Source organism: Lissotriton helveticus, chromosome 11 (assembly GCF_964261635.1).
Source record: "Lissotriton helveticus chromosome 11, aLisHel1.1, whole genome shotgun sequence".
Classification (NCBI taxonomy): Eukaryota; Metazoa; Chordata; class Amphibia; order Caudata; family Salamandridae; genus Lissotriton; species Lissotriton helveticus.
In genome coordinates, this window is record NC_136072.1 from 534565837 (window position 1) to 534589691 (window position 23855).

Sequence of the window (23855 nt, forward strand, 5' to 3'; positions counted from 1 at the left end):
AGAGGCCAAGTGTTGTTGTGACTGTTTGCCATTCTCACCTAGTTTTTATTTCTCACTTCAGCCCCTACTGGGCCAGCCCGACCCAGAAGTGAAGCAATGCAATTCACCTGAACCCTCCACCAGGACTTCACAATTAGGTCATAGTGGGAAAGGTTGAGGGGGGAGTGCAGGTGTGGGGGGAGTGCAGTATGGCTGGACGGCCAGGTCAGGTGTTGTAGCCATTTTCACCTGTACCTGGCCGGCTAAAATTTCATGAAGTAAATTACTCAGCAGACTCCTAGTTTTTTTGACGCATGTACTTGCAGGAGAGATCTGTGTTTTGTCCTGTCAGGTTTAACTCATTAGTTAGCAGAGAGAGTGTATATGCCTGCTGCAAAGCAAAGCGCGTAGCTTGCAGATCACAGATTTGATGTTATGTAGAAAGGTCAGTGGGTTACTGCTTAGAAGTCCTTTTGTTACTTGCAGCTCATAAACTATAATCAGAGCCACTGGAATTATGTGGCAGGAGAGGACCAAATTATGCGGCTGGGTTGACTACATTTTGGGGCAAGAAAAGACAAATTATGCTACTTTTGTGATGGTATTACTTCTTTGTTTTGTCACTTTAAAACATTGTAATCCAGTCTGGTCAAATGTTTCACCTCATCAGTAGGAGTTTAACAATCAAATACAGCAATAAACAACTGACAGATGACCAAGATTTGAGAAGTGCCATCCAATAAGCAGGGACACGTGTCTCCAAGTTTTTAGTAACTTTTAAACTGCCCGAGTTAGAAACCATTATTTACCCTAAAATCTGCATATTATGCAGCAGATGAAGTGGCAAATGCAGAAAATCCATATTACACAGACAACGCTGTGGCCACTGAATCACATAATTCCAGTGGCCCTAGTTATAATCCTGCCACTGCATCACAGTGAGCTATGAACCAGCATCAAGGAGCTGCATGCAAACTGTAAAGCATAGAAACGTATTGCTTTTTTTAATCAATCTTTCCTAATTTTAATATTGATAAAAAAATGGTTCTTTGGGTGGTAACAAAGTCTCATTAGTGCATACAACCCCAACCACTGTGTTATGTTTCAATTCTTGCCTGTGCTTCACCAGACTAAGCACTGTTGACATATAATGCCAGCCAATATGGAAGCTTTGCTACTTTTACACATTGTAACCCTCATTGTCTTCTGTACCATTTCCTATGAATTGATTTCCACACTTGTATGATTGATTCATCTTCTGTTTACAATATAGGAGTGTGATGTAAATCACCATGACACGCTACCCTGGGACACAAAGCTATAAAAGAAATTAAATACAGAAATACATTATGCCTGGCCCTTAAATACAGGGGTTTAACAAAGTCAAAAAGCTGCTTTTAAAGTGGAGTGGTGTAATACTTGCTCTGCATTCCAGTGAAGGATGTATGACGTTACAACGCATACATTTACATCACGGTACATTACATTGCGGTTTTTCACAACGCAAGTCGTTACAACGACTTGCGTTGGAGGGCGCTGGACTTAGGAGTAGTATAATTAACTATTCCAACTCCAGTCTACATACAGTAGGGAAGGTGTCGATTAGTAAATTATACTATTCCTTGTCCTAGAGCACCATCCAGCGCAAGTCGTTGTAACGACTTGCGTTGTGAAAACCGTGATTTAATAGCAACACAATGTAAACGATGTTTCCCCCAGTGAACAAACAAAGCGAGCATGCCCAACTTCAAAGAAGTTCCCTGGGGTGTCTCCTCCTAAATTGTATTTTTTTTTTTTTTAAAGCTAAAATAGTGTCTTTTAAAGCAGAATTTCAAATAAACTTGCACAAAACTACTGTCTCTCAAGTGCTCATATTAAATACTGAAGTACTTTAAAGGTGTGCCAATTCAATGAAGGCAGACACTCCTCAGGAGTTGGCCCCATGTAATTCAAAATGTGCAGCGCGTGCCCCTGTGTGTTAATAATTACCTCCGTGCATCAGGGCTAGAATTTTGGTATGGATAGATCCAATACTCCATAGGCACTCTGTTACTGCCAAGAATTAAATATAGTATACCAGTGGCAGAATGTTGCCATTGAATGTATCCACATATATATGATGGGTGACCCATAGGTCAAAATTATAACTAGTATGTCAAGGCCAGAATTTTGTTGTGGTTGGCTGCGTCTCCTGCCCAATATGCCATGGCTGTCCTCCCTAACCGCCAGAGTTATCGAGTATGGTAGCACTAGCATTTTGCTACGCGTGTCCCACATGCCAATAAGGATCTACAATATGTCAATGCCAGCATTTTACCACTGGCGTCCCATAGACAACAAATTACTTTTAGTGTACCAGTAATTTGCAAGGGTGCCCTATCCCATATGCCAAGAATTACCTCCACAATGCCAGTGCCAGCATTTTGCCAACGGTCCTCCTTGCACCTATAATTATGCCCCCTATGTCAGCACCAGCATTATGCCACAGCTGTCCCATATGCCCAGAATAGCTTATGTGCCTGCATTTTACCTAGGTACAACATATACCAATCATTACCTCCTTCCTTCTCACTGACCCTATTCTGACAGGAATCACTCAATTTCACTTAATGTTTTCTCTCTCTCTCGACTATGTCTACTAGTGACACTACAGCATGTCACTAATAGGGAGGTCTTGAGGCCTGGCAGGATCCAGAGGCCAAGGCTAGGATGTTGCTAGTTGCTAGTCCTGGTCAATCTAGCTGATGGCTGTTACAGGTGTCACTGTGCTCCTTTGCCAGCCACCAAAAAGATTCACTACCTCTGGTGGCAGCAAAGGTAGGCATATGTTTTTTACTATACAAGTGAATAATAGGTTATTATTAATTACTGGTATTATGAAAAAAAGGGGCAGGACGAAGGCCGCTGAAATGACAGGTATTAATCTATGAAACCCCTATTTAGTGAATCATCAAAATGAGGAATTTTAAAGCCGTTTTTCCGCTTTCTTTTGTCATTGTAGATTCTTTTCCCAGGGATCCTGACCTAACCCTTTTGACCCTTGGCTTTGTACTAGATCTCCGATTGATATTATAATCCGAGTCAAGGACCTAGATGATTGGGAGCGGAATTCTTGCAACCTTGTACAAGGTGAAGAGACTGGAATAAGTATTCAGTTTTTACAGCTACAGTGTTTCCAGCCTTCAGCAATGCTACTCACCCCTCAAGCTTTAAAATGCCTAATGTACCACACATTTCTCCAACAATTAACCTCCTGGCCTCCTGATAATAACAACCAAGCAATGGTTTGGGACAGGTGGTGCTCCTCAAATGTGGGCCACTTTTTTTGGGCTACCTGCGCCTATTTGTGGTCCCAATTTGACCCTGGTTGAGCCTCCAGTTTCAGTTCTGTTCCAATGCAATACTCAGCATAAACATAAAGCTGGGGCTGGGATACTGATTGGACGAGAACTACATGTCGAGTCTACCAGAGGCCATCAGAAATTTGGACTCTGGACCTGAACCAAATACACAGTTTCACTTAAGCACAAGGTGACGGGGTAACATCCAAAAGGACTCACAGAATAGCACTACTGCTACTAAGTGACCAATGAACTTGGTCACACAATGTGACTATTGTGAAAGTAAAAGGTGCTCTAGAGTGCTTAACTCCTCAGCAGCCTAGAAGCCGATGACATCACTTGTGCATCTGGGTTACTACAAAACGTCTGACTGGCAGTTTGATTTGTTTTGGGTGTTTCGATGTTTTCTGAATACATGTCTGGACTGGGACTTTCCCTTGTGAGCCTTCAGTGATCTCCAACTATTTCAGTTTCACAGGAAGCAAAATTAATCCGTCCAGGAAACTGAAAAGGTGGTCAAACAGGTATTGCGGCTGTTTTCACTGTCATCCTTGCAGGAACACTGGACTTTGTCTGTATGAAAGAATGAAGGACCGTCACTGGGATGGACAGTGAGTTGTTGCAGTGGCAGGGCTTTGAAATTCAAACAGTGACGACTGCTGCCACTTACAGTACTTCAGTTTTATTCCGTTCTTTTTCATTTTGCTCTGCAGAGATAAAACTAGCCTGCAGTGACAGTAAACGTAATTTCAAGCTTCTTTTGAAGCATTATTGTGAGTAGCAGCTGCTACCAAAAGGGGTGGCGGGGCAGGGGGAAGGGAAAGGGGATATAAAAAAGAAATAAAAGCACTTACCTGAATAACGCCGCTCGCCGCTTCTCCTCTGTCCTCTTCTCCGCAGCAGGAAGCACACAGCCTCCCAGAATTCCCTAGCCAATCACCAATGCTGCCTTACAGCAGCATTGCGATAGGTCTGAGCGCCTTGGTTCAGCACTCAGAGAGGGACTGGGAGGCTGTGCTTGTTCTTCACCCAGGCTGTACAATACAACCTTTGGAGAGCATGCAAAGTGCGCATGACGGTTTAGCTGGACCGAGACAACCGACCAAACCGTCATGCGCACTTAAGGTGCAGCCACCAACACTCATCCTCCCTAGACCCCACCCTAACCTAACTTCACTTGCAAGCTCAATAAAAAAAAAAAGGTAACGTTATTATTTTATAATTTTGTATTGAGCTTGTAGTTGAAGCAGTAGGGCAATGCTCCTCCGCTTTAGAGGGACCCACCGCTGATTATTGTGGTGTCTACAGTTTAGTGAAAGCATTTGAGTACACAAAATATAATCCAATCTGGGAAAATAAACTGAGGACTAGTCTTAACGTATTAAGCAAAGACTGCAGCAGACTTTGTGTTGACGGTTACCCCACTCAAGTTTGTAATATACTATGAACTAACGCCACAGAACAGGCAATGTACTGCGTCACAGACTGGTCAGAGTTTACTCATCTCCAGCTTTAGGACGGTGTTCAGATTGGCACAAGTAAAGGTGTAGCTGGAGGTGATCAACAACAGGGAGACGACTTGAATCCTTGCATCAGTGTTGGCATAGGCAAGGGAGCAGCCAGCACCTACAGTAAGTTACGGTGTAAGGGACCCTGACGTGTTCCCTCTGAGAAACCTGATGGTAACTTAAGGTTTCCACAAGCATTGCTTTGTCTCAGTGGAAGGAAAGCACTTCAACTTTTAATAAAGAATCCAAGAAGCCTTTTTGTTTATCTCTGTATCTCTCTAACCAGCAAAGATTCATAAGAAAAATTTCTTAAAATAACTAGTCAAATTGACCTTTGCTACACCAGCTGCAGCAAATGAACCTCTGTTTTCCCCATGTTTTTTTCATCTGTACTTTAAATGCTTCACCGGACAGGACTAACAATAGAATATGTTTTTACGTGTTTTAACATAGAGGATGTAAACCTTACATCAAAAATACAAGAATGGCCTTCCACAGTCATCTCTCCACATTTATGGCTCTGAGCTATAAGATAAAACTAACCAACACTTAACCCATGGAAACATCTGTAATATAACCATAGGTTCTACGAAAGTCCTCTCTGAACCCCAATGTAGTTTTACAGACAATGAATGATGGACTCACCTTGTTCTGCCACCGGATGACGTTTCCGAAGCCCCCGGTTCCCAGTCGCTCCTTCATCTCCCAAGCACCGCAGGTCTGGGTCTGCATGGATGGAGGATAGCTCATCTTGCCTGGAGCTTCAGCCTTTCAGAACAAGGGTAGAAGGGAATACGTTACAGCAGCAATTACTCCCTAAGCACCCCACCACTGAACACAACCTTCTACCCCCAAAAGCATTTATCACATGCCATTTGTACCAAACCAGATCCTTGATCCAACACTTACCTAACCACATACCACCTGGAGTTATTCCTTTCAACAGATCCTCAGAAATGCCCATCCTCCTCAAACCCATGCTTGCCTCAATCATACACTCCCCCAATGTAACCCTGTTCGGCAATCGTCGGACCCTGCAACCAAGTCTCTCTTCAGTATAAGTTATCCCTGTTGGACACTCACAACAGACGTCTGGCCACTATTGATTCCTTGAGCATTCCCAGGGGCTACTTGGTGGTGCTAAATGCAGCACCCGACCTCAAAGTTTACATATAAGAAATTCACAATAAATGGACTGTCCAATCAGTTCAATTACTTTGTTATAAAAGTAGGACTATTATTTAGTAAAAGGTCAAAGCGTTCAGCAAAAACTTGATACATCGCAAATAAACAATTTCGACCAAAAATAGGAACAATCTGATTATCGTTAGAAGATAACTCAGCCCTTTGTGTGTGCACTCCAGAAAAGCTTAGGGAACTAATGTGGGTTGTCATAGTCCTGCAGCTTAAATGTTTGGGTCTGGTTTACAAGCATAAGCTAGTTCAAACTTACTTGGGAAGGGTGTGCCCACACCTCTTGATAACAAGTGTAGTTTGTATAGAAATTGCGCATTCACAATGACAAGTATCAGGTACATGAGATAGTGCGCAACACTAGGAAACACGGTTCTGATAAGAGATGTTTAGGGATGATGTGGTTGACAGTGGGAGTCCCCGCAGTCTCAGGAAGACATCCACAGGCACAATCCAGGGGATGCAAAGTTACACCAGCTGGGCCAGTGAGGGAAAGATGGTGACCAGGAGTCAATGAAGGAAAATCAGAGCATCAGTAATGTGTTCAACAGCAGGCAGCTGACAGCAAGAACACAGGGCTGCCTATGAAAACAACATGCCCAGAAACAAACGTGTTGAGACTACAGATCAGGAACAGAAGCTTGGTCAACTCACTGTATGGCAGTCATTTGCCCAATAGGCTCTTGCCTAGGTCTGCATCCTCAGCAAACCAGCCAAAAGGGACATTTTCTCTTGCAGAGGAGAAGCAAATTGCACATACATGCAATGCACCTCAAGTGGGCAAGGTAGAGGCAGCCACACCACATTCTTGGGAATGCTCCTCACCAGAATCAGGTTTTCACAGAAGGGCTTGAAGCCGCTTGATCATTGCAGGTCCTGAGATGGGGTTGGGCAGGTTCTAACAATTTACATAAGTCTACCTCATTCTCCTCGTGACACAGGAAAGAAATCGAAACTATCACAGGATCTAAATCAAGGCAGCAACAAGAATTCGGTCTCTGATCCAATCCTTCCTCTGCGTCGGTGCACAAAGCTTCACAAGAGTCAAGCAACTTATATTCTGACCCAGAGGGTCAGTTTATATCCCAAAGCAGAAGCAGTTGCCGCAGGCCAACCAGCCAGGAAGATCTTGAGCTACACTTATTAATCTGTTGGAGCCAACCAAAACCAAGTACATTTTCCATTGCGTACATCTAGTTCCATGGAGACAAGGCATCCCAGAATATTTACACAGGTGTGCGGGATTACTCTTGTGATGCCTCAATTGGTTAGAGGCTGTGGCTGGCACTGCAGATCTTCTTGCACACAGTACATCACTCTGCCCTATTCAAGAGTAACTGTCCATGCTCTCAGACTTTTCCTTGTTCAAGCATCAATCAGTACAGGCTACTGGTGGACATGTTGGATCTTTCTAAAACTGGTGAAGCAAACAGGCAGATATTGACCTAGACTACACCGATCTGAGAAGATACGAAAGGGTAACTGTTACACCTGGCACCATTGGCGTGGGTCTCCCTTCCATTTTTGCTGTTGCCTCGTGTATTTTTGCTGGTGTTGTATGCTTTGGGCACTGTGCCACTGCTATCCAGTGTCACAGTGCAAGTGCTCCCTATTGGAAATTGATGTACTAATCAGTGGTTCCATGTATGGCTATTTGGTTTACTTGTCAGACCCTAGTCTAGTGCAATGAGTGTGCCCAGGGCATGTAAACCCAAATGCTGCTGGTGGGCCTGAAGCACTGGTTGTGCCACTCACCGAAGCAGCCTTGTAAAATGTGTCTATTGTCTGCCATTGCAAATCGTGCGTGCAGTCTGGTACTGTCATGCTGACTGGGCAAGTGCACCCACTTGCCAGTCCCTAAACCTTCCCTTTTCTTCATAGCAGTCACCCCTATGGTAGGCCTAAGAGCAGGGTGCATTGTAAGTATAAGGTAGGACAAGCCCTGGTGTGTGTGGCATGTCCTAATAGTGAATTACAGCCATTTTCCGTTTTTCCCTATTGCAAGGCTACCTGTTCTCCTTAGGCCAGAATGGGCTGTTAGAGTTACTACATTTTATAATCCTGTCTCAGAGAACATGGTATAAATTCGAGTTTAGTATGCCTGAACTCAGAATAATAAAATACATCTTTTAGTGAAGTTTATTTTAATATTCTGTGATTGCAAATACCACTTTTAGAAAGTAGGTATTTGCTTGTCTAACCATTCCAACCTGCCTCTGCTAGGTTGTGTATTCCTATGTCTGGTTTTGAGAGTGACAGGGCTGGGGAATTCCAGGAGACAGGCTGAGTCACCCAGTGGTGGATAGAGAGATCTGCATCTAGATGGGAGGGAGGAGTTGCACCTGAACCTTGAATAGGGCTGTGCCTGCCTTCCACAATGCTGGCTCCACCCCCTGGGGAATGGCTGATGTCTCTGCCCTGCACACTGAAAGAAGAGAAGGAGTCCTGTAAATAAAGTGTTTCAGGACTGTTTTTGCCTTTCACAATGCTGGCTCCACCTCCTGTGGGGCGTCTGATGTTTTTGCCCTGCACTGTGAAAGGAAATGAGAAGTCTGGTAAACAGAGTGCTTCAGAACTGGTTTGGACTAGGCAAAGGCCCCTCTCCCCTCAGAGAACAAAGGATTTTCGGGTATAAATATTAGGACCCTGTTCCCATGAAATGAGATCATTTTGGACTACAAGAAGAAACCTTTACTGAGGAGAGGAATCTGAAGAAACTGAGGCGAGACTATTCCCAAGCTGAAGTGCTGCTTAGGGGATTGGCCTGCAGTGGTTGCCTTACTGCCAAAGGAAGGAGAAAGGAACTTTGTGTACTTTGCTTTCAACTTGTGAAGGATCTTCAAGGGCTTGGAAAAGAGCTTGCCTCCTGCTGAAGTCTCAGGGACAACAGACTTCACCCCCCAGCTCCCCAGAGTTGTTGTGGAAGTGCCTGCTGCTGTTTTGGGCCTTCTGAGGAACTGCGTGTCGCAAGGAGCTGGAAGCGCGACTCAACGAGAAGAAGCGTGTCGTCATCGCTGTGCCTGCCGTCGCAACTTCGAAGGAGGGTGTCGCCGCTGGAACGGTCGCACTGCACCGCATCGGAGAGAAGCGTGCCGCAACGAAGAGGAAGCATGTCGCTGTCGCTGCTGCTGCCGTCGCAACTCCGAAGGAGGAGGGTGTCACCGCTGTAGTTGTCGCACTGCATCGCATCAGGAGAAGAATCTCGCAATGAGGTCGGAGCGTGTCGCCGTCGTTGTGCTTGCCGTTGCAACTCCGAAGGAGGGTGTCACCGCTGGAACTGTCGCATTGCACCGCATCGACCAAGAGCACCTCGCATCCCCGAGAAGCGCACCGCCGTCGGAGCCGCTGCATCTTGGATGTCGCCACTGTAGTTGTCGCATCGAGTGGAAGCTTCATGCACAGTGGGAGAAGAGCGTCGCCGCTGGAGCTGTTGCCGTCGCATCGTAAGGGTGTCGCTGCTGCAGTCCACGCATCGAACCGAGAACTTCTCGCATCCCCGAGAAGCGTACCGCATCTGGAAGATCTTCACGTCTTTATTTCTTTGTATCTGAACTTTGCCGCATTTCCCATCGCTGCGACATTGCTTGTCATGGAAGTGCAACGCACCTTTAGGTACATTGACGCAGAGTGTCGCATCTAAGAACTGAACTGAACTAAGCTTAAATCTACCACCTTATAGTAATCATAGTGTGTATTTTTTTATCATTTATGGTCCTGTGGTAACTCTATATAAAGTCTACTTATTTTGGTATAAAACCTGTTTGGTGTCCATTTGTAGTGTTGTCACAGGGTTACTGTATGTGGTCACAACTGCTTAACTTACAAAGCCTCTGAAATAAGCCTTGACTGCTCGCGCCACGCAGCCTAGAGGGTGAGCAGGGGTTATTTTAGGAGTGTAATCCCCTTGTCCTGACTAGAGGAGAGGGTCCCTATTTGTCACAAGTACCTACCTGTGCCAGCTAGAGACCCCCAAATCTAACATTGGAAGCATCAGTGGCAAGGATCCTGGATTTGCATATGTGACTCATGTACAGTGACTGGCGAACACTACTTAGAGAGTGCAGACCATAACGATACCGCATACTTTTTGGTAGAGTCCTTTTTGGATTTTTGTTCTATTTTTGAGAGATGCCTAATTCAGTAGAGAGAGCAGAGTCTGTAGTCTCCCTTGATTGCGAATGGGAAGAAGATCGGCTGGAATGCTACACAGTAAAGCAGATGAAGTACTTTTGCAAGAAATTCAATGTTTCCACTTCTGGATTTAAAGTGAAGGAAGAATTCTACAAGGCACTGAGGGCCTGGGTAGAAGCAAGGACAACTCCTATGATTGAGGAGGATGATGATGCAGAAGTACACCAGGAAGAGCCATTGGGCTCAAGAGGAAGGAAGGTACCTTCCCCTGCAGGTAGCATTGGCTCTAACAAAAGTCTGTCTCCAGAGGAGTTGGAGGACAGAGAGAGGTCAAGAAGGCATGAAATGGTATTGACCAGGTTCAAGGTGGATAGGCAGCTGGAATTAGAAAATAGAAAGTTAGATCCTGAGGAAAAGAAAATGCAGTTGGAGCATGAAAAAGTTTTGAGGGAGTTGGAGTTTAAAACCAAAAGTTAAGAAGTTACTCCCTCTGGAAGCAGCATACCGTCAGTACATACAGAAAGTAGAGTGTATATTCCCAAGGATGTGGTGAAGGAGTTTTACAAAAGTGATGATATTGGTCAGTGGTTCAGAGCCTATGAGGTAGCCATGTCTTCCCACCGGGTCCCTGAGAGAGATTGGGGAGTGGGGTTGTGGGGAAGGTTCCTTAGTGAGGGGCGGGATACATTGTTAGACTTGCCGTCTGAAGTCCACAATTCATACAGCCACATGAAAGATGCATTGATGTCTAGATATGGTTTGACACCTGAGCTCTATAGGCAGAGGTTCAGGAAATGCAAAGAGTTGAAAAACAGTACTTGGGTTGAATATGTCACTTTCTTTTGCAGAGCATTGGATGGTTGGGTAAAGGGCAGCAAGGTTAACGATTTTCATGGTCTCTTTGATTTGATTACATGGGAGTACTTGTCTGATAATTGTTTTCCAGAGCTTGACCAGCATCTGATAGATAGCAAGCTGACTAACCCTAGGAAGCTTGCTGAGGAGGCGGACCGCTGGGTCAGTACCAGGGTCCACAAGGTTCACATGGGAGACTCAGCCAAAGGTGGGCAGGGTCCCCAGCAGTAGAGTGGGGGGACAAGGGTAAACAGAAGGAGTTCCGCAAAGGGCCCCAAAGTAGTCCCCAAGGGAACCCCGTGAAAGGTTCCCAGCCCGCCCCTGAGAGAAAGCAGAGGGCCCCGACAGGTAGTCCTGTTCCCCAGGGCCCCCTGAAATGTTATAAGTGTGGTGACCTGGGTCATAAGGCGAATTATACCAGGTGCCGCCTGTTTGGTAAACAAGCACCCACTGGTGCTCCGCCCCGGCAGATGGCTAGTGTAGCTTTGGGGGAGGAGATTGATGCCCACAGTGGGGGGGGGGGGTCCCGCACAGATGACCCTGTGAGACGGTCTCAGAAGCTCAGCTACCCAGGAACACTAAGAAATATGGGCAGCGAGTGACCGTCAATGGCCAAAAGGTGGAGGCCTTTAGAGACACAGGAGCCAGTGTGACAGCTGTCAGGTGTCACCTGGTGTCTCAAGAGCAGATTGTCCCTCATGCATTTTGCCGAGTTGTTAACGCCGACAACACCCAGTCATTGTCCAATGGCTCAGGTCCCCTTTGAGTGGGGGGGGGGGGGGGAAGGTCTCTGGTACTCTTCAGGTAGCTGTGAGGCCCGCCATGAGTGTAGACTGTTTGTTGGGAAGTGATTTGGAGAACTCACCTTGGGAAAAGGTGGAGAAAACAAATCACTTGAAGATGGTTGGACTGCCTGACTGGGCGTGCGTGACCACTTAGTCAATGTCAGCCAGTAGGGGTTCTTAAGAGGACCTGGAGCCTGAGAGGGAGGCCCAGGACCCTGCCGAAGAGAGAAGTGGCGAGGGGCGCGGGAAACCAGCCCCCGAAGTTCCCACGGCCCAGGGGGAAGTAGACCCTGAGGGGGATGCCCTGGACCTACCGGGGAGCAAGTAGCTGAACTGGGGGACCTGCCTGAGCTGACCCATTGGCAGCAGGAAGGAGGCCCCTCCAGGGAGGAATTTTGCAAGGAACAGACAGAGTGCCCTTCTCTTGTGGGCTTGCGGCAACAGGCTGCAAGCCAGGCAGCAGGTGATCAGTCAGGGTCACACTTGATTTACTGGGAGAATGGTCTCCTGTATAGTGAGCCTAAGTGCTGAACCTGGGTCAGCCCATGTGCTGGTGGTACCCCAGAAGTTCAGAGCCTTCCTACTGGGGCTGGCTCATGATGTGCCGTTAGCAGGACAAGACCTTTGATAGGCTTGTCACCCTCTTTCATTGGCCCCAAATGCGCAAGTGTTCTGATACTCATTGCAGAACTTGTCAGACTTGCCAGGCAAGTGGAAAGAGTGGGAGGAAGCACAAGGCTCCTCTCCAGCCATTCCCTGTGGTCAGTACCCCCTTTGAGCGGGTGGGGATTGACATTGTGGGGCCACTGGACCCCAAGACAGCCATGGGCAACAGGTTCATCCTGGTCTTGGTGGACCATGCCACCCGGTACCCGGAAGCCATAAATCTGAGGACAATGACGGCCCCCGTGGTGGGACGAGCACTGATGGGAATAATTCCCTCGCGAGGTAGTGTCTGACCGGTACACCAACTTCATTTCCAACTATATGAAGTCCCTGTGGCAGGAGTGTGGTGTAACTTACAAGTTAACTACTCCTTACCACCCCCAAGGAAATGGGCGGGTTAAAAGTTCAACCAGCCCCTGAAGGGCATGATAATGGGTCTTGAGGAACCCATGAGGCGTAAGTGGGACGTCCTCTTACCATTCCTACTCTTTGCATACCGTGAGATGCCACAGAAATCTCTAGGGTTCAGTCCCGTTGAGCTTCTCTATGGACACCCAGTCAGAGGACCTCTGAGTTTGGTTAAAGAAGGCTGGGAGCAATCTCCCAGGAAACCTCCCCAGGATGTATATAGCTACATGCTGGCCTTCAGGAACGAGACTAGGCGTTTCAGGCAACTCGCTGAGGCGAATCTGGAAGCCAGCCAGGAGGAGATGAAGCGCTGGTATGACCAGAAAGCCACTCTGGGAGAGCTTTAACACGGCCAGAAAGTGTGGGTCATGGCCCCAGTGCAGCCCAGTGGGCTCCAAGATAAGTGGACCGGACATTTTGAGGTTGTGGAGCACAAGAGTCCAGTTACCTATTTGGTGGACTTGAGGGTCCTACATGTCAACCGCCTTAAGCCCCCCTTAGAGAGGTCTGAAGTGGGCATGCTCTTGGCAACAGATGCTGGGATGGAGGAGGAGACTGAGCCTCTTCCTGACCTCCTGTCAGCCTCAGAGCAAGATGGATCAGTGGATGATGTTAACCTCTCTTCCACCCTGACCCCTGAGCAACAGAATGACTACCGCCAGTAGCTGGGACAGTTTTCTGATCTGTTCTCCCTGGTTCCTATTGTCACAGATTGGTGCGTCCATGATGTGGACACCGGAGACAGCTTACCTGTGAAGCACAAGTCTTACAGGGTAACTGACAGGGTAAGGGCTTGCATTAAAGAGGAGGTCTCAAAAATGCTTGCACTTGGTAGTGATTGAGTCATCTAGCAGTCCTTGGGCCAGCCCAGTGGTCTTGGTCCCGAAGGCTGCAGCACAGGGTGGCACACCGGAGCTCCGGTTCTGTGTGGACTACAGAGGACTCAATTCAGTCACCAAGACTGACGCGCACCCCATCCCCAGAGCTGATGAGCTCATAGATCGGCTAGGGGCTGCACGGTATCTCAGCACGTTTGACTTAACGTCTGGGTACTGGCAGATCGCCTTGACTGATGGGGCAAAGGAGAGGTCAGCATTCTCCATACCAGATGGGCATTTCCAGTTCCGTGTTATGCCCTTTGGAATAAAGAATGCCCCAGCCACCTTTCAGAGGTTGGTCAACCAGGTGTTGGTTGGACTGGATGAGTTCAGTGCCGCCTACCTGGATGACATCGCAGTGTTCAAGTTGGGAGGAACATCTGCGCCACCTCTGGGAAGTGTTGATGGCGCTGCGGAAAGCAGGTCTCACGATCAAGGCGAGTAAGTGCCAGATCGGGCAGGGTTCCGTGGTGTACTTGGGAGACTAAGTTGGGAGCGGCCAGGTGGCACCCCTACAACCCAAGATTGAAACCATCCTGGCTTGGGTGCCACCCAAAACCCAGACAGAGGTGAGAGCCTTCTTAAGTCTCACAGGGTATTACAGGAGGTTTGTCAAGGGGTATGGCAGCATGGTTGCCCCCTTGACAGAGCGGACTTCCAAGAAGCAGCCCAAGAAGGTGATCTGGACTGATACCTGTCAGAAAGCTTTTGAGGCCCTGAAAGCTGCCATGTGCATGGCGCCCGTGCTCCTGGCACCCAACTTCTCAAGAGAGTTTATCGTCCATACAGACGCTTCAGAGCATGGTATGGGGGCTGTTCTGTCACAGATGAATGAGGAGGGCCTAGATCAACCTGTAGCCTTTATCAGTAGAAGGGTACTTCCATGGGAACAGAGGTGGAGTGCTATTGAGCGTGAGGCATTTGCTATGGTCTGGGCGCTGAAGAAGCAGAAACCATACTTGTTTGGGACTCACTTCCGGGTTCAGACAGACCACAGGCCCCTCAGATGGAAGATGCAGATGAGGGGTGAGAATCCAAAGCTGTTGAGGGGGTCTATTTCCCTACAGGGTATGGACTTGGTACAGAACATGCCAACGCTGATGGTCTGTCCAGATTTTTCCACCTTAATAAAGAGAACTCCCAGGAGTTAGGGTAGTTCTCCCCACTTTTCAGCTGGAAGGGACACACGTTAGACCTGGCACCATAGGCGTGGGTCTCCCTTCCATTTTTGCTGTTGCCTCATGTATTTTTGCTGGTGTGTATGCTTTGGGCACTGTGCCACTGCTATCCAGTGCCACAGTGCAAGTGCTCCCTATTGTAAATTGATGTACTAATCAGTGGTTCCATGTTTGGCTATTTGGTTTACTTGTCAGACCCTAGTCTAGTGCACTGAGTGTGCCCAGGGCTTGTAAATCCAAATGCTGCTGGTGGGCCTGAAGCACTGGTTGTGCCACCCACAGAAGCAGCCTTGTAAAATGTGTCTATGGTCTGCCATTGCAGAGCGTGCGTGCAGTCAGGTACTGTCATGCTGACTGGGCAAGTGCACCCACTTGCCAGTCCCTAAACCTTCCCTTTTCTTCATATCAGTCACCCCCATGGTAGGCCCAAGGGCAGGGTGCATTGTAAGTATGAGGTAGGACAAGCCCTGGTGTGTGTGGCATGTACTAATAGTGAATTACAGCCATTTTCGTTTTTCCCTATTGCAAGGCTACCTGTTCTCCATAGGCCAGAATGGGCTGTTAGAGTTATTACATTTTATAATCCTAACTGTCTCAGAGGACATGGTGGAAATTCGAGGTTAGTATGCCTGAACTCAAAATAATAAAATACATCTTTTAGTGAAGTTTATTTTAATATTCTGTGTTTGCAAATGCCACTTTTAGAAAGTAGGTATTTGCTTGTCTAACCATTCCAACCTGCCTCTGCTAGGTTGTGTATTCCTATGTCTGGTTTTGAGAGTGACGAGGCTGGGTAATTCCAGGAGACAGGGTGAGTCACCCAGTGGTGAATAGAGAGATCTGCATCTAGATGGGAGGGAGGAGTTGCACCTGAACCTTGAATAAGGCTGTAGCTGCCTTCCACAATGCTGGCTCCACCCCCTGGGGAGTGGCTGATGTCTCTGCCCTGCACACTGAAAGAAGAGAAGGAGTCCTGTAAAGAAAGTGCTCCAGGACAGTACTTGCCTTCCACACTGCTGGCTCCACCTCCTGTGGGGTGTCTGATGTTTCTGCCCTGCACTGTGAAAGGAAAGTCTGGTAAACAGAGTGCTTCAGAACTGGTTTGGACTAGGCAAAGGCCCCTCTCCCCTCAGAGAACAAAGGATTTTGGGGTATAAATATTGGGACCCTGATCCCATGAAATTAGATCACTTTGGACTACAAGAAGAAACCTTTACTGAGGAGAGGAACCTGAAGAAACTGAGGAGAGTATTCCCAAGCTGAAGTGCTGCTTGGGGGATTGGCCTGCAGTGAAATGAAATGAATTTGTACTTGTAAAGCGCACTTATAACCCAACTGGGGTTTCCTGGCGCTGTATGCATACCGCTGTGGAACCCTTCCTGGCTTTTCCCTGTGAAATGTCCACTCCTGGGCACCCCCAAGGTGAAGCCAGGCATCCCAGCGCTGCTGGGGCCGTTGTGGAGATTAAGCAAGCTATTGCCCAGAGTTGCAGAGTGGGACCCATGATTAGAATAGGCACCGAAGCGAGAATTATCAGGTCCGAGGAAATTGAGCCCAAGACCCGCGAGGCAGGAATTGAACCCTGGTCCCGGGCCAGACCTCTGCATCAGGTTCTACCACTCTAACCATTGAGCCACACTTCTCCACGCCAGTGGTTGCCTTACTGCCAAAGGAAGGAGAAAGGAACTGTGTGTACTTTGCTTTCAACTTGTGAAGGATCTCCAAGGGCTTGGCTTGGAAAATAGCTTGCCTCCTGCTGAAGTCTCAGAGACAACAGACTTCACCTCCCAGCTCCCCAGAGTTCCTGTGGAAGAGCCTGCTGCTGTTTTGGGCCTTCCGATGAACTGCGTGTCGCAAGGAGCTGGAAGCGCGACTCAACGAGAAGAAGCGTGTCGCTGTGCCTGCCGTCGCAACTCCGAAGGAGGATGTCGCCGCTGGAACTGTTGCACTGCACCGCATCGGAAAGAAGCGTGCCGCAACGAAGAGGAAGCGATGGGAATGGGAATGAATCTGGAGCAATTCAAGAGGAGAAACTGGACTCCGTTTATGGGGTATAACTTGGACCAGCAGAGATTGTGCACTGAAGCCTAGTTTGAGAGCAAGGGTATCAAACAGGACGGGATGATTGATAGTGTTAAATACTGCAGTGGTTAGAGTGGCTAAAATCAATTCTAGCAATCCATCAGGAAATGTTTCCCATAGGAAGACAAGGAGGCCAAGGTCATCGCGGTTACAGATCACCGACCATCAAGATGCAGGTGTTTCCACAATGGATTGTGATTTAATGTCGGAATGGCAGCCCTGGGAGAGAATATTAATCTTTTTTCCAACAACGTTTTTAATTCAAGAATTAAGAATACCATTAGTGCAACGATATCAAGACACATGAACTGAAGTCAAGTGGACATAGACTATAAATATTTATGGTCACAAACAGAGCATTTCAATCAAATGTCAAATATACAAGACTAAATAAAAATGCAGATATTTGCTTGTGACGTCTTTAAGGGAAAAAAATTCTGAAAACCACAGCGGTAAATGAGATTGAGAGGGGGATAGGAAGAATATACTGGTTCAGTCTTAATTGGACAGGATGTGCGAAAACCTGATTGCAACACAAGCAGTTTGCATAAAAAGTGAGCAGTCCCAATGACAAGCATCAGGAACATGTGATCGAGGGCAAGTCAAGGAAACACTATCCCGGCAAGCCAAGTTTAAGGACGATGCCTTTGACAACAGTAGTCACCACAGCCTCAGAAACATCCAAAGGCTCAATCCAGAAGATGCAAGATCGCACCACCTGTGCCAGCGAGGGAAAATGGTCATGTGGATCCAATGAATGGAAAATCCAAGCTTCAGTATCAAATTGCAGAGCAGGCAGCAAGAACACTGGAGGGCCCATGAAAATGACATGCCCCAGAGACAAAAGGGGTGAGACTGTAGATAAGGAACATCAGTGTGGGCAACTCAGCAAAAAGCAGCCGCTCACCCCAGGGGTTCTTGACCTCTTGCCTAGGTCTGCATCCAGAGCAAAACAACCAAAGGGAGAATCTCTCTTGCAGAAGAGAAGCAAACTGCACATACAAGCAATGCACCTTTTGTGGGCCAGGTAGAGGCAGCAGGGCCTTGTTCTTGGGCATGCTCCTTGTTAGCAGCAGGTTCTCGCAGAAGGGCTTGAAGCAGCTTAGTCTTTGCGGCTCTTGAGAAGGATTCTTGTGGGTTCTATCAATTATAACAGTCTCCCTCATTTTTCTCAGGACGCAGCAAAAAACGAAAGCCAATCACAGCCTTCAAAAAAAGACAGCAGCAAGAACCGTGTCTTTGATCCAATCCTTCCTCTGCCTTGGTGCACTACGGATATTTTGACCCAAAAGTCCAGGTTACATCCCAAAGTTGTGGCAGTAGCTGCCAGGCCAAACAGCTGTGTCAATCTTGCACATTCAACACTCTTCTGGAAGTCCGGTGAGCTTCAGAGGTGCTGGCAAGGAGAGCCTTACAACTCCCTAGAAAAAAGGGGAAAAAACAAAAGAGGACCAGCTCTTGGATAGTAATTCTGAAGGCTGTTTCACTTTGCATAAGAGGGTCAGGTGGTGCCAGAATAGCTTAGTCTTCTGTGTAATTTGCATCTTGAAGAAATAGGTGCAATCCAGTTGGAAGCCCAGAGCCTTAGCGGTGTTGACAAGTTGGGTTATGAAGGAAATTAGTTGTATCTCTGTGAAAGATTGCAAAACTTCCTGTTGGTGTTAGGATAATAAATTCTGACTTGGCAGGTTTGAACTTAAAGTAGGTCTTACACATTCATGTTTAGATGATGACAAGACATACCATCAGCTGGCCAGGTGAAACCTTCAGGTAAGATTGGAGTCCCAAGTTTCATATGTACAATTTTAAGATAATTAGTGACTGGATGGAGTCTTGGGAGAGGATGAAAAAGAATGGTAAAATCTCAGATAGTGCCAGGTTCACCCAGAAAAGCAGTAACATCAATATAAAACAACTCTGTAAGGGACAAAAGATAGAGACAGAGGGCATCGAGGAAAAGGGATAATACAGAAGGGAAGAGATCCCACACAGAGTGCTGCGATAGACAGAAAAAAAGTAAATACTATATGGAGTTTTCCTCCACATGCCACAGCAGAGGACAGTTCAAATCAAACAATATAGGTTAGGGTCACAGTATCTCCGATGCAGAAAACAGAAAGAGAGAGGTAAGGAATTCTAAGGAATTCCTCCCACAATCTATATTGACCTCAACAACAAACTGGTCTGAAAAATGCCCAACAGGTAATAGCTAGTAGCGGCTACTGTAGTAACTATTATGTCCCATCAATCACACCGAGATCAGTCCAGTTACATCTAGGATTAGATTGATCCAAATCAACACAATCAATGGTCCCGGAAAACTTAACCAGCATCTCAGGATCAGAGGAAGGACCCCACACAAGATAAAAGAGACTCTGTATGTGACTCTCTCACAATGAGCATGACATTCACTCAGCCATTTGTCTTGGCTAGGGACAAAACTATTACACCACTAGCACAGAATACAGATTTTGGCTACTTCCAGCACTGTGACGAGCCACCTCCAACTATGTATATTCAAACCTGTGTTGTACATCATATCAAGTAAAATGGCTACACAGCACGCATGGATAGTAGCACATCACTGATGAAGGTCAGTTTAGACCATACTGCTCTCCACTGTATTTGCAAGGGTGGCCAGTCCCATTGGATATTCAATTCAATTCATTTTATTATGATTTGGAATTCCGAAGAATTCCACATAACATTACAATAAAACATTAATTCATAAAAAACAGTATTAAAAGCCCATGAGCTTACACCCTGTAATAATCCTACATTACACATAGTACATAATACATTTTTCATTAAACCCCTACCTTTAATTATGAATAAATACTGAAATAACCAATTTTTCTAAAATTACCTCCTCCCTAAAGGGACTAATTTCTGATGATCATTAAATACGTCACTTCGAGGGACAGAAATCTTCTAATCATTATCTAGTGAAGAACACTATTGGCTGACTCCCTAATTTGATGAAGAGATCTAATCTAATCTACAATTACATTTGGACAGCGCATGGTTAAGAAATTATGTACAGTTCATCCAATGTACGTTTAACGATAATCAAAAAATAGTAATTAAAATCTTGTTTTTAAAATCATATTTTTGGGAGATGAATTTTAAATGAAGATAGCGGCCGGTTTTTATAAAATACCATGTAAAGTGCCCATGAATTTTACATTGTGCTAACGCAATAAAACCTTAATCTTTATCCAGGGCTTATACCTGATTCGACCCTTTTGGCTTTAGCCCAAGATTAATAAACTCAGCTACTTTTATACAAATGTTATCCAATATACAGGCAGCAGATTAACAAAGGCAAGAGCAATTAAAACATTTCTTATGTCGAGGACAGAGAACAGTGTTATCAACAGATGATTTTGTAAAGTGCTACGTAGAGTGCAAATATATCAAGATAAAGTGCTAGTGCATAGATGCCCTAATCCTGGACGGAGCCCAGAATGATTATATTGCATCAATATAACCAAAATAGCTCAAAAGCTGCACAAGAAAGCAAACAGGATTGTTAAACACACTAATAAATAATTGTTACTTATCGTATGTTTCACGAGTTAAAAATGCTTAAAGTACTCAAAAATGCTAAAACAAGGGAAATTATACAAGGTACTACATAATCCACTGAACACCCTACTTATTGACTTCTAGTATACATTTAAAAATTCTTTAAAAAAACAGAAAATCTTAAAACATATCTGTTCTGACGGAGGGTGCAGAAGAAAGTTGCGTGCCTGTTCTGCTGTTGAAATATTATATTGTAAAAAACCATGCCTTAGAAATTTGCGTCGTATTGAACTAAGTGCTGGGCACACAATCAAAGCATTATTAAAATATTGGATACCACCATTGCATAAATCACAAAGTCTTTCATTTTTGGGGATATCTTCCCAAGCTCCTGTTACTATCCTCAACGGCAACAAATTCATCCTGGAGAGTAGAATCACTCTGCGTACACCATGATTCAGGTTCCAAAGAACATACGGCTGAGGATTTTTAATAATTGAGCTCTCCGCTATGCAGTCCAGTCTGCCATTCCCTCTGCATATTTTCAAATCTCTTTCTCGTGAGATCAAATATATGGATTTTTTAATTAATTGCTTTAATGCTATTTTGTTTAAAACTGCTGCCCCTACTAAGTCCAAACCAAAAATGCTTAACGCTTTTAAATAGTTTCTAACAATTACACTTTTACACAATAAATTATTAAAAATTTCCTTGTGCAATGCTAACCTTAACAGGTTTTCTTGACCATTTATCAAAGTGTTACACCACCTTAAAGTCCCTGCCAATGACAAAACATACGTTGAGAGAATATTAAATATCTATCGCAAGCTTTATAAGCACACCTCGTGTGGTTAAGAAGGCCAATGTGACATGGCTGAGAAGGCCAGCCCTCTCCAGTTTATAAGGCGCTAAATACAACTAGACAAGGATCTTGAAGTATAAGTATTTCTGTTTGGATTCTTTACCCACCCTATAATAGTCTTGTAACAAAGAAGCCCAATCTGTTGGGGAATATTCCCTATTCAAGAGACACTGCCAATATATTCTGGAAGCACACTGAATAGGAGGAGTCGAGTGTAGGTTTGTAATAAGAGATCCATATAGACCAGAAACCTAGAGCTGGGAGACTCTGACTACCCCATACAACTGCTCGGAAGAGCCCACATATTTTTAGATATTTGGAAATAGGAGAGAATGGTGTAGTTTTTGGCAGTGTACCCAGTTGGTTACGAGGGTAGTATACCAACTGAAGGTATTTCCAGTGAACTGGGTTTCGCAAGCCTTAGTCTGCTTGCAACTCAAGCAATGGTCGAGAGGTCCCCATCATAGTGTAGCTGTAGAAATCATAACCCTAAAAAAAACAAGCATTTGCAATGCAATAGGTCTAGCATTATTTAATTTTAGAGCTATTGGTTTTGCAACGATGTTTGTTAGATTTTACTTTTTTCAAGTATCCAAGTAGTAGTATAAGTACTTAAAAAGAAATTCCTGAAACAAAGAAAGGGTGTAGTACTTTTGCCTGTTACTAGGTGTGACTGTGGAGTAATACGGGGCTTGTATTAGCTATATAAGTTACTATATATTGAATAGAAATAATACGAGAAAGATTTGATGTGAGCATGCATTTGTAATTGTTATTGGAAGTGATTATTTTGTTAGTTTGTTTTGTAATAAGTCACTACTGTTTATAATAATTTCAAAAATACAACTAAATAAATAAATAGCAATGGTGCAGCACTGCTTACTATTTATGTATAGTTTATAGTTGGAGGCTTGCCTGGTCTTTCCCCAAACCCCTTTTTGTCTTCTCTGGATTTTAAGAATGAGAAGGAAGTATATGCGATGCGTAGCGGTTAACGTCATGTGTGCAGTGGAGGTAATCAGTGCCCGCGTGTTATTCCTGGCTCGGGATACGTAGGCAGAGGTGACAAGGGACTTTGGAGGGAGGAGGTAGAAGAGTGTCAAACAGTACGAGGGGTGGTTAAGAGAGATGAGCTGAGAATTGATGGCAAAGTGAGCGGGGCAAAATCTTCAAATCCACTATAAAAAGCAAACAACAGTGAAGGGTGGGGGAGGTTATGGAGCACAATGTCAAAAACAGAATGACATGAAATGTGAGGCAGTGTTCGTGAATAGGGCACAGCGCAGAGCGTGAAAAGTATATTTAAAGTCTTTTGGAAAAAATGGAGCTGGGCGAGTCGTGCCGTGCAAAACAAAAGGCGCAGCCGCTATACTTACAGATACCGAACAAAAGGAGATGATAGACGGAGCGCTGAAACTTTTCAGACACTCACCACCAGTCACAGATCTGGGTTGAACCCATCATTTAGCTCACTTCGCTTCCCCAGTTCAGACGCAACCATATACAAATCAGTCTTGACCCTGTTCCTCATGGGAACAGTCCAGCCCGAACTGCCAAACAGGTCTTTTTGCATTTCTCACCCAGAGTGGGATGGCAATGCCCAGACGTGGGTCCCGTGCTCTTCATGCCAGTGGATTCAAGCTAGCCTGGCTGATGAGGGTGAAACCAGTCCCAGGATGCTTGATCCCAGTCCAGGCAGCACCTGGCCTGGCAGTTTGGTCTGGACTGTTCCTATGGGGAACAGGGTCAAGACTGATTTGCCTACGGCTAGGTTTGGAATTGCATGGCGAGCAAAAAAACAAAGGATTTAGGCCTAGATCTCTGTATCGGGATGAATGTCTGACATTGTACAGCATTCTGTCCATCACTTGTTCTTTTTGCATACTTAAAGATACAGCATGTAAAATGCAAGCAGGAACAACATGGGAACCTTAATGTGTTTACACTTTTTATAAATGGCATGAGCATGAAAAGGAAGGAGCGGCCAGATAGTGCTAACAGCTGAGCATTTTTTAGGTCTCACCTTAGCGAAAGCGTGCGAAGCGCGTTCTCTCTGCGAGAACTATAGCTGTCGGCTCAGCCGACAACTAGTGGAGACAGGAGATGGCCACACGCACATTAAGAAGCGTGGCAGAGTCGGATTCCGACGTGTGCCTTGGGATTGGGTCGCGCGCGTCGGAATCCGACTCTGCCAATGCGCCTTGGGATTGGGTCGCGCGCGAGAGCTTCTACCGTAGACCGCTCACGTCGCGCGGCTCGTAGTTTTCAGTTTCGTTTTGAGTCACCCTGTTGACGGGCACAGAGGAGTCGGAGCCCAGGTAAAGTCTGCGCTATATAATGTTTTAGATTGTAGGTGCTCAGCCGCGCCTTTTAATGGGAGGATAAGAAACTGAATTTGCGCGGCATGCCCCCCGCCCCCCCCCCAAACGATCAAAAAGAACGGTTGTCGTTTATTTTCGT

General features: G+C 45.8%; 1 protein-coding gene across 1 annotated transcript in view; it reads right to left on the bottom strand.

Moving 5' to 3' along the window:
* Nucleotides 1–23855, bottom strand: part of IKBKB (inhibitor of nuclear factor kappa B kinase subunit beta) — a 543710-nt gene that overhangs the window by 484091 nt on the left and 35764 nt on the right. Inside the window, exon 2 of the mRNA XM_078666224.1 lies at nucleotides 5474–5596. Within this exon, the coding sequence (XP_078522350.1) occupies nucleotides 5474–5596 (123 nt within the window). The remainder of the gene's footprint in view (nucleotides 1–5473; nucleotides 5597–23855) is intronic.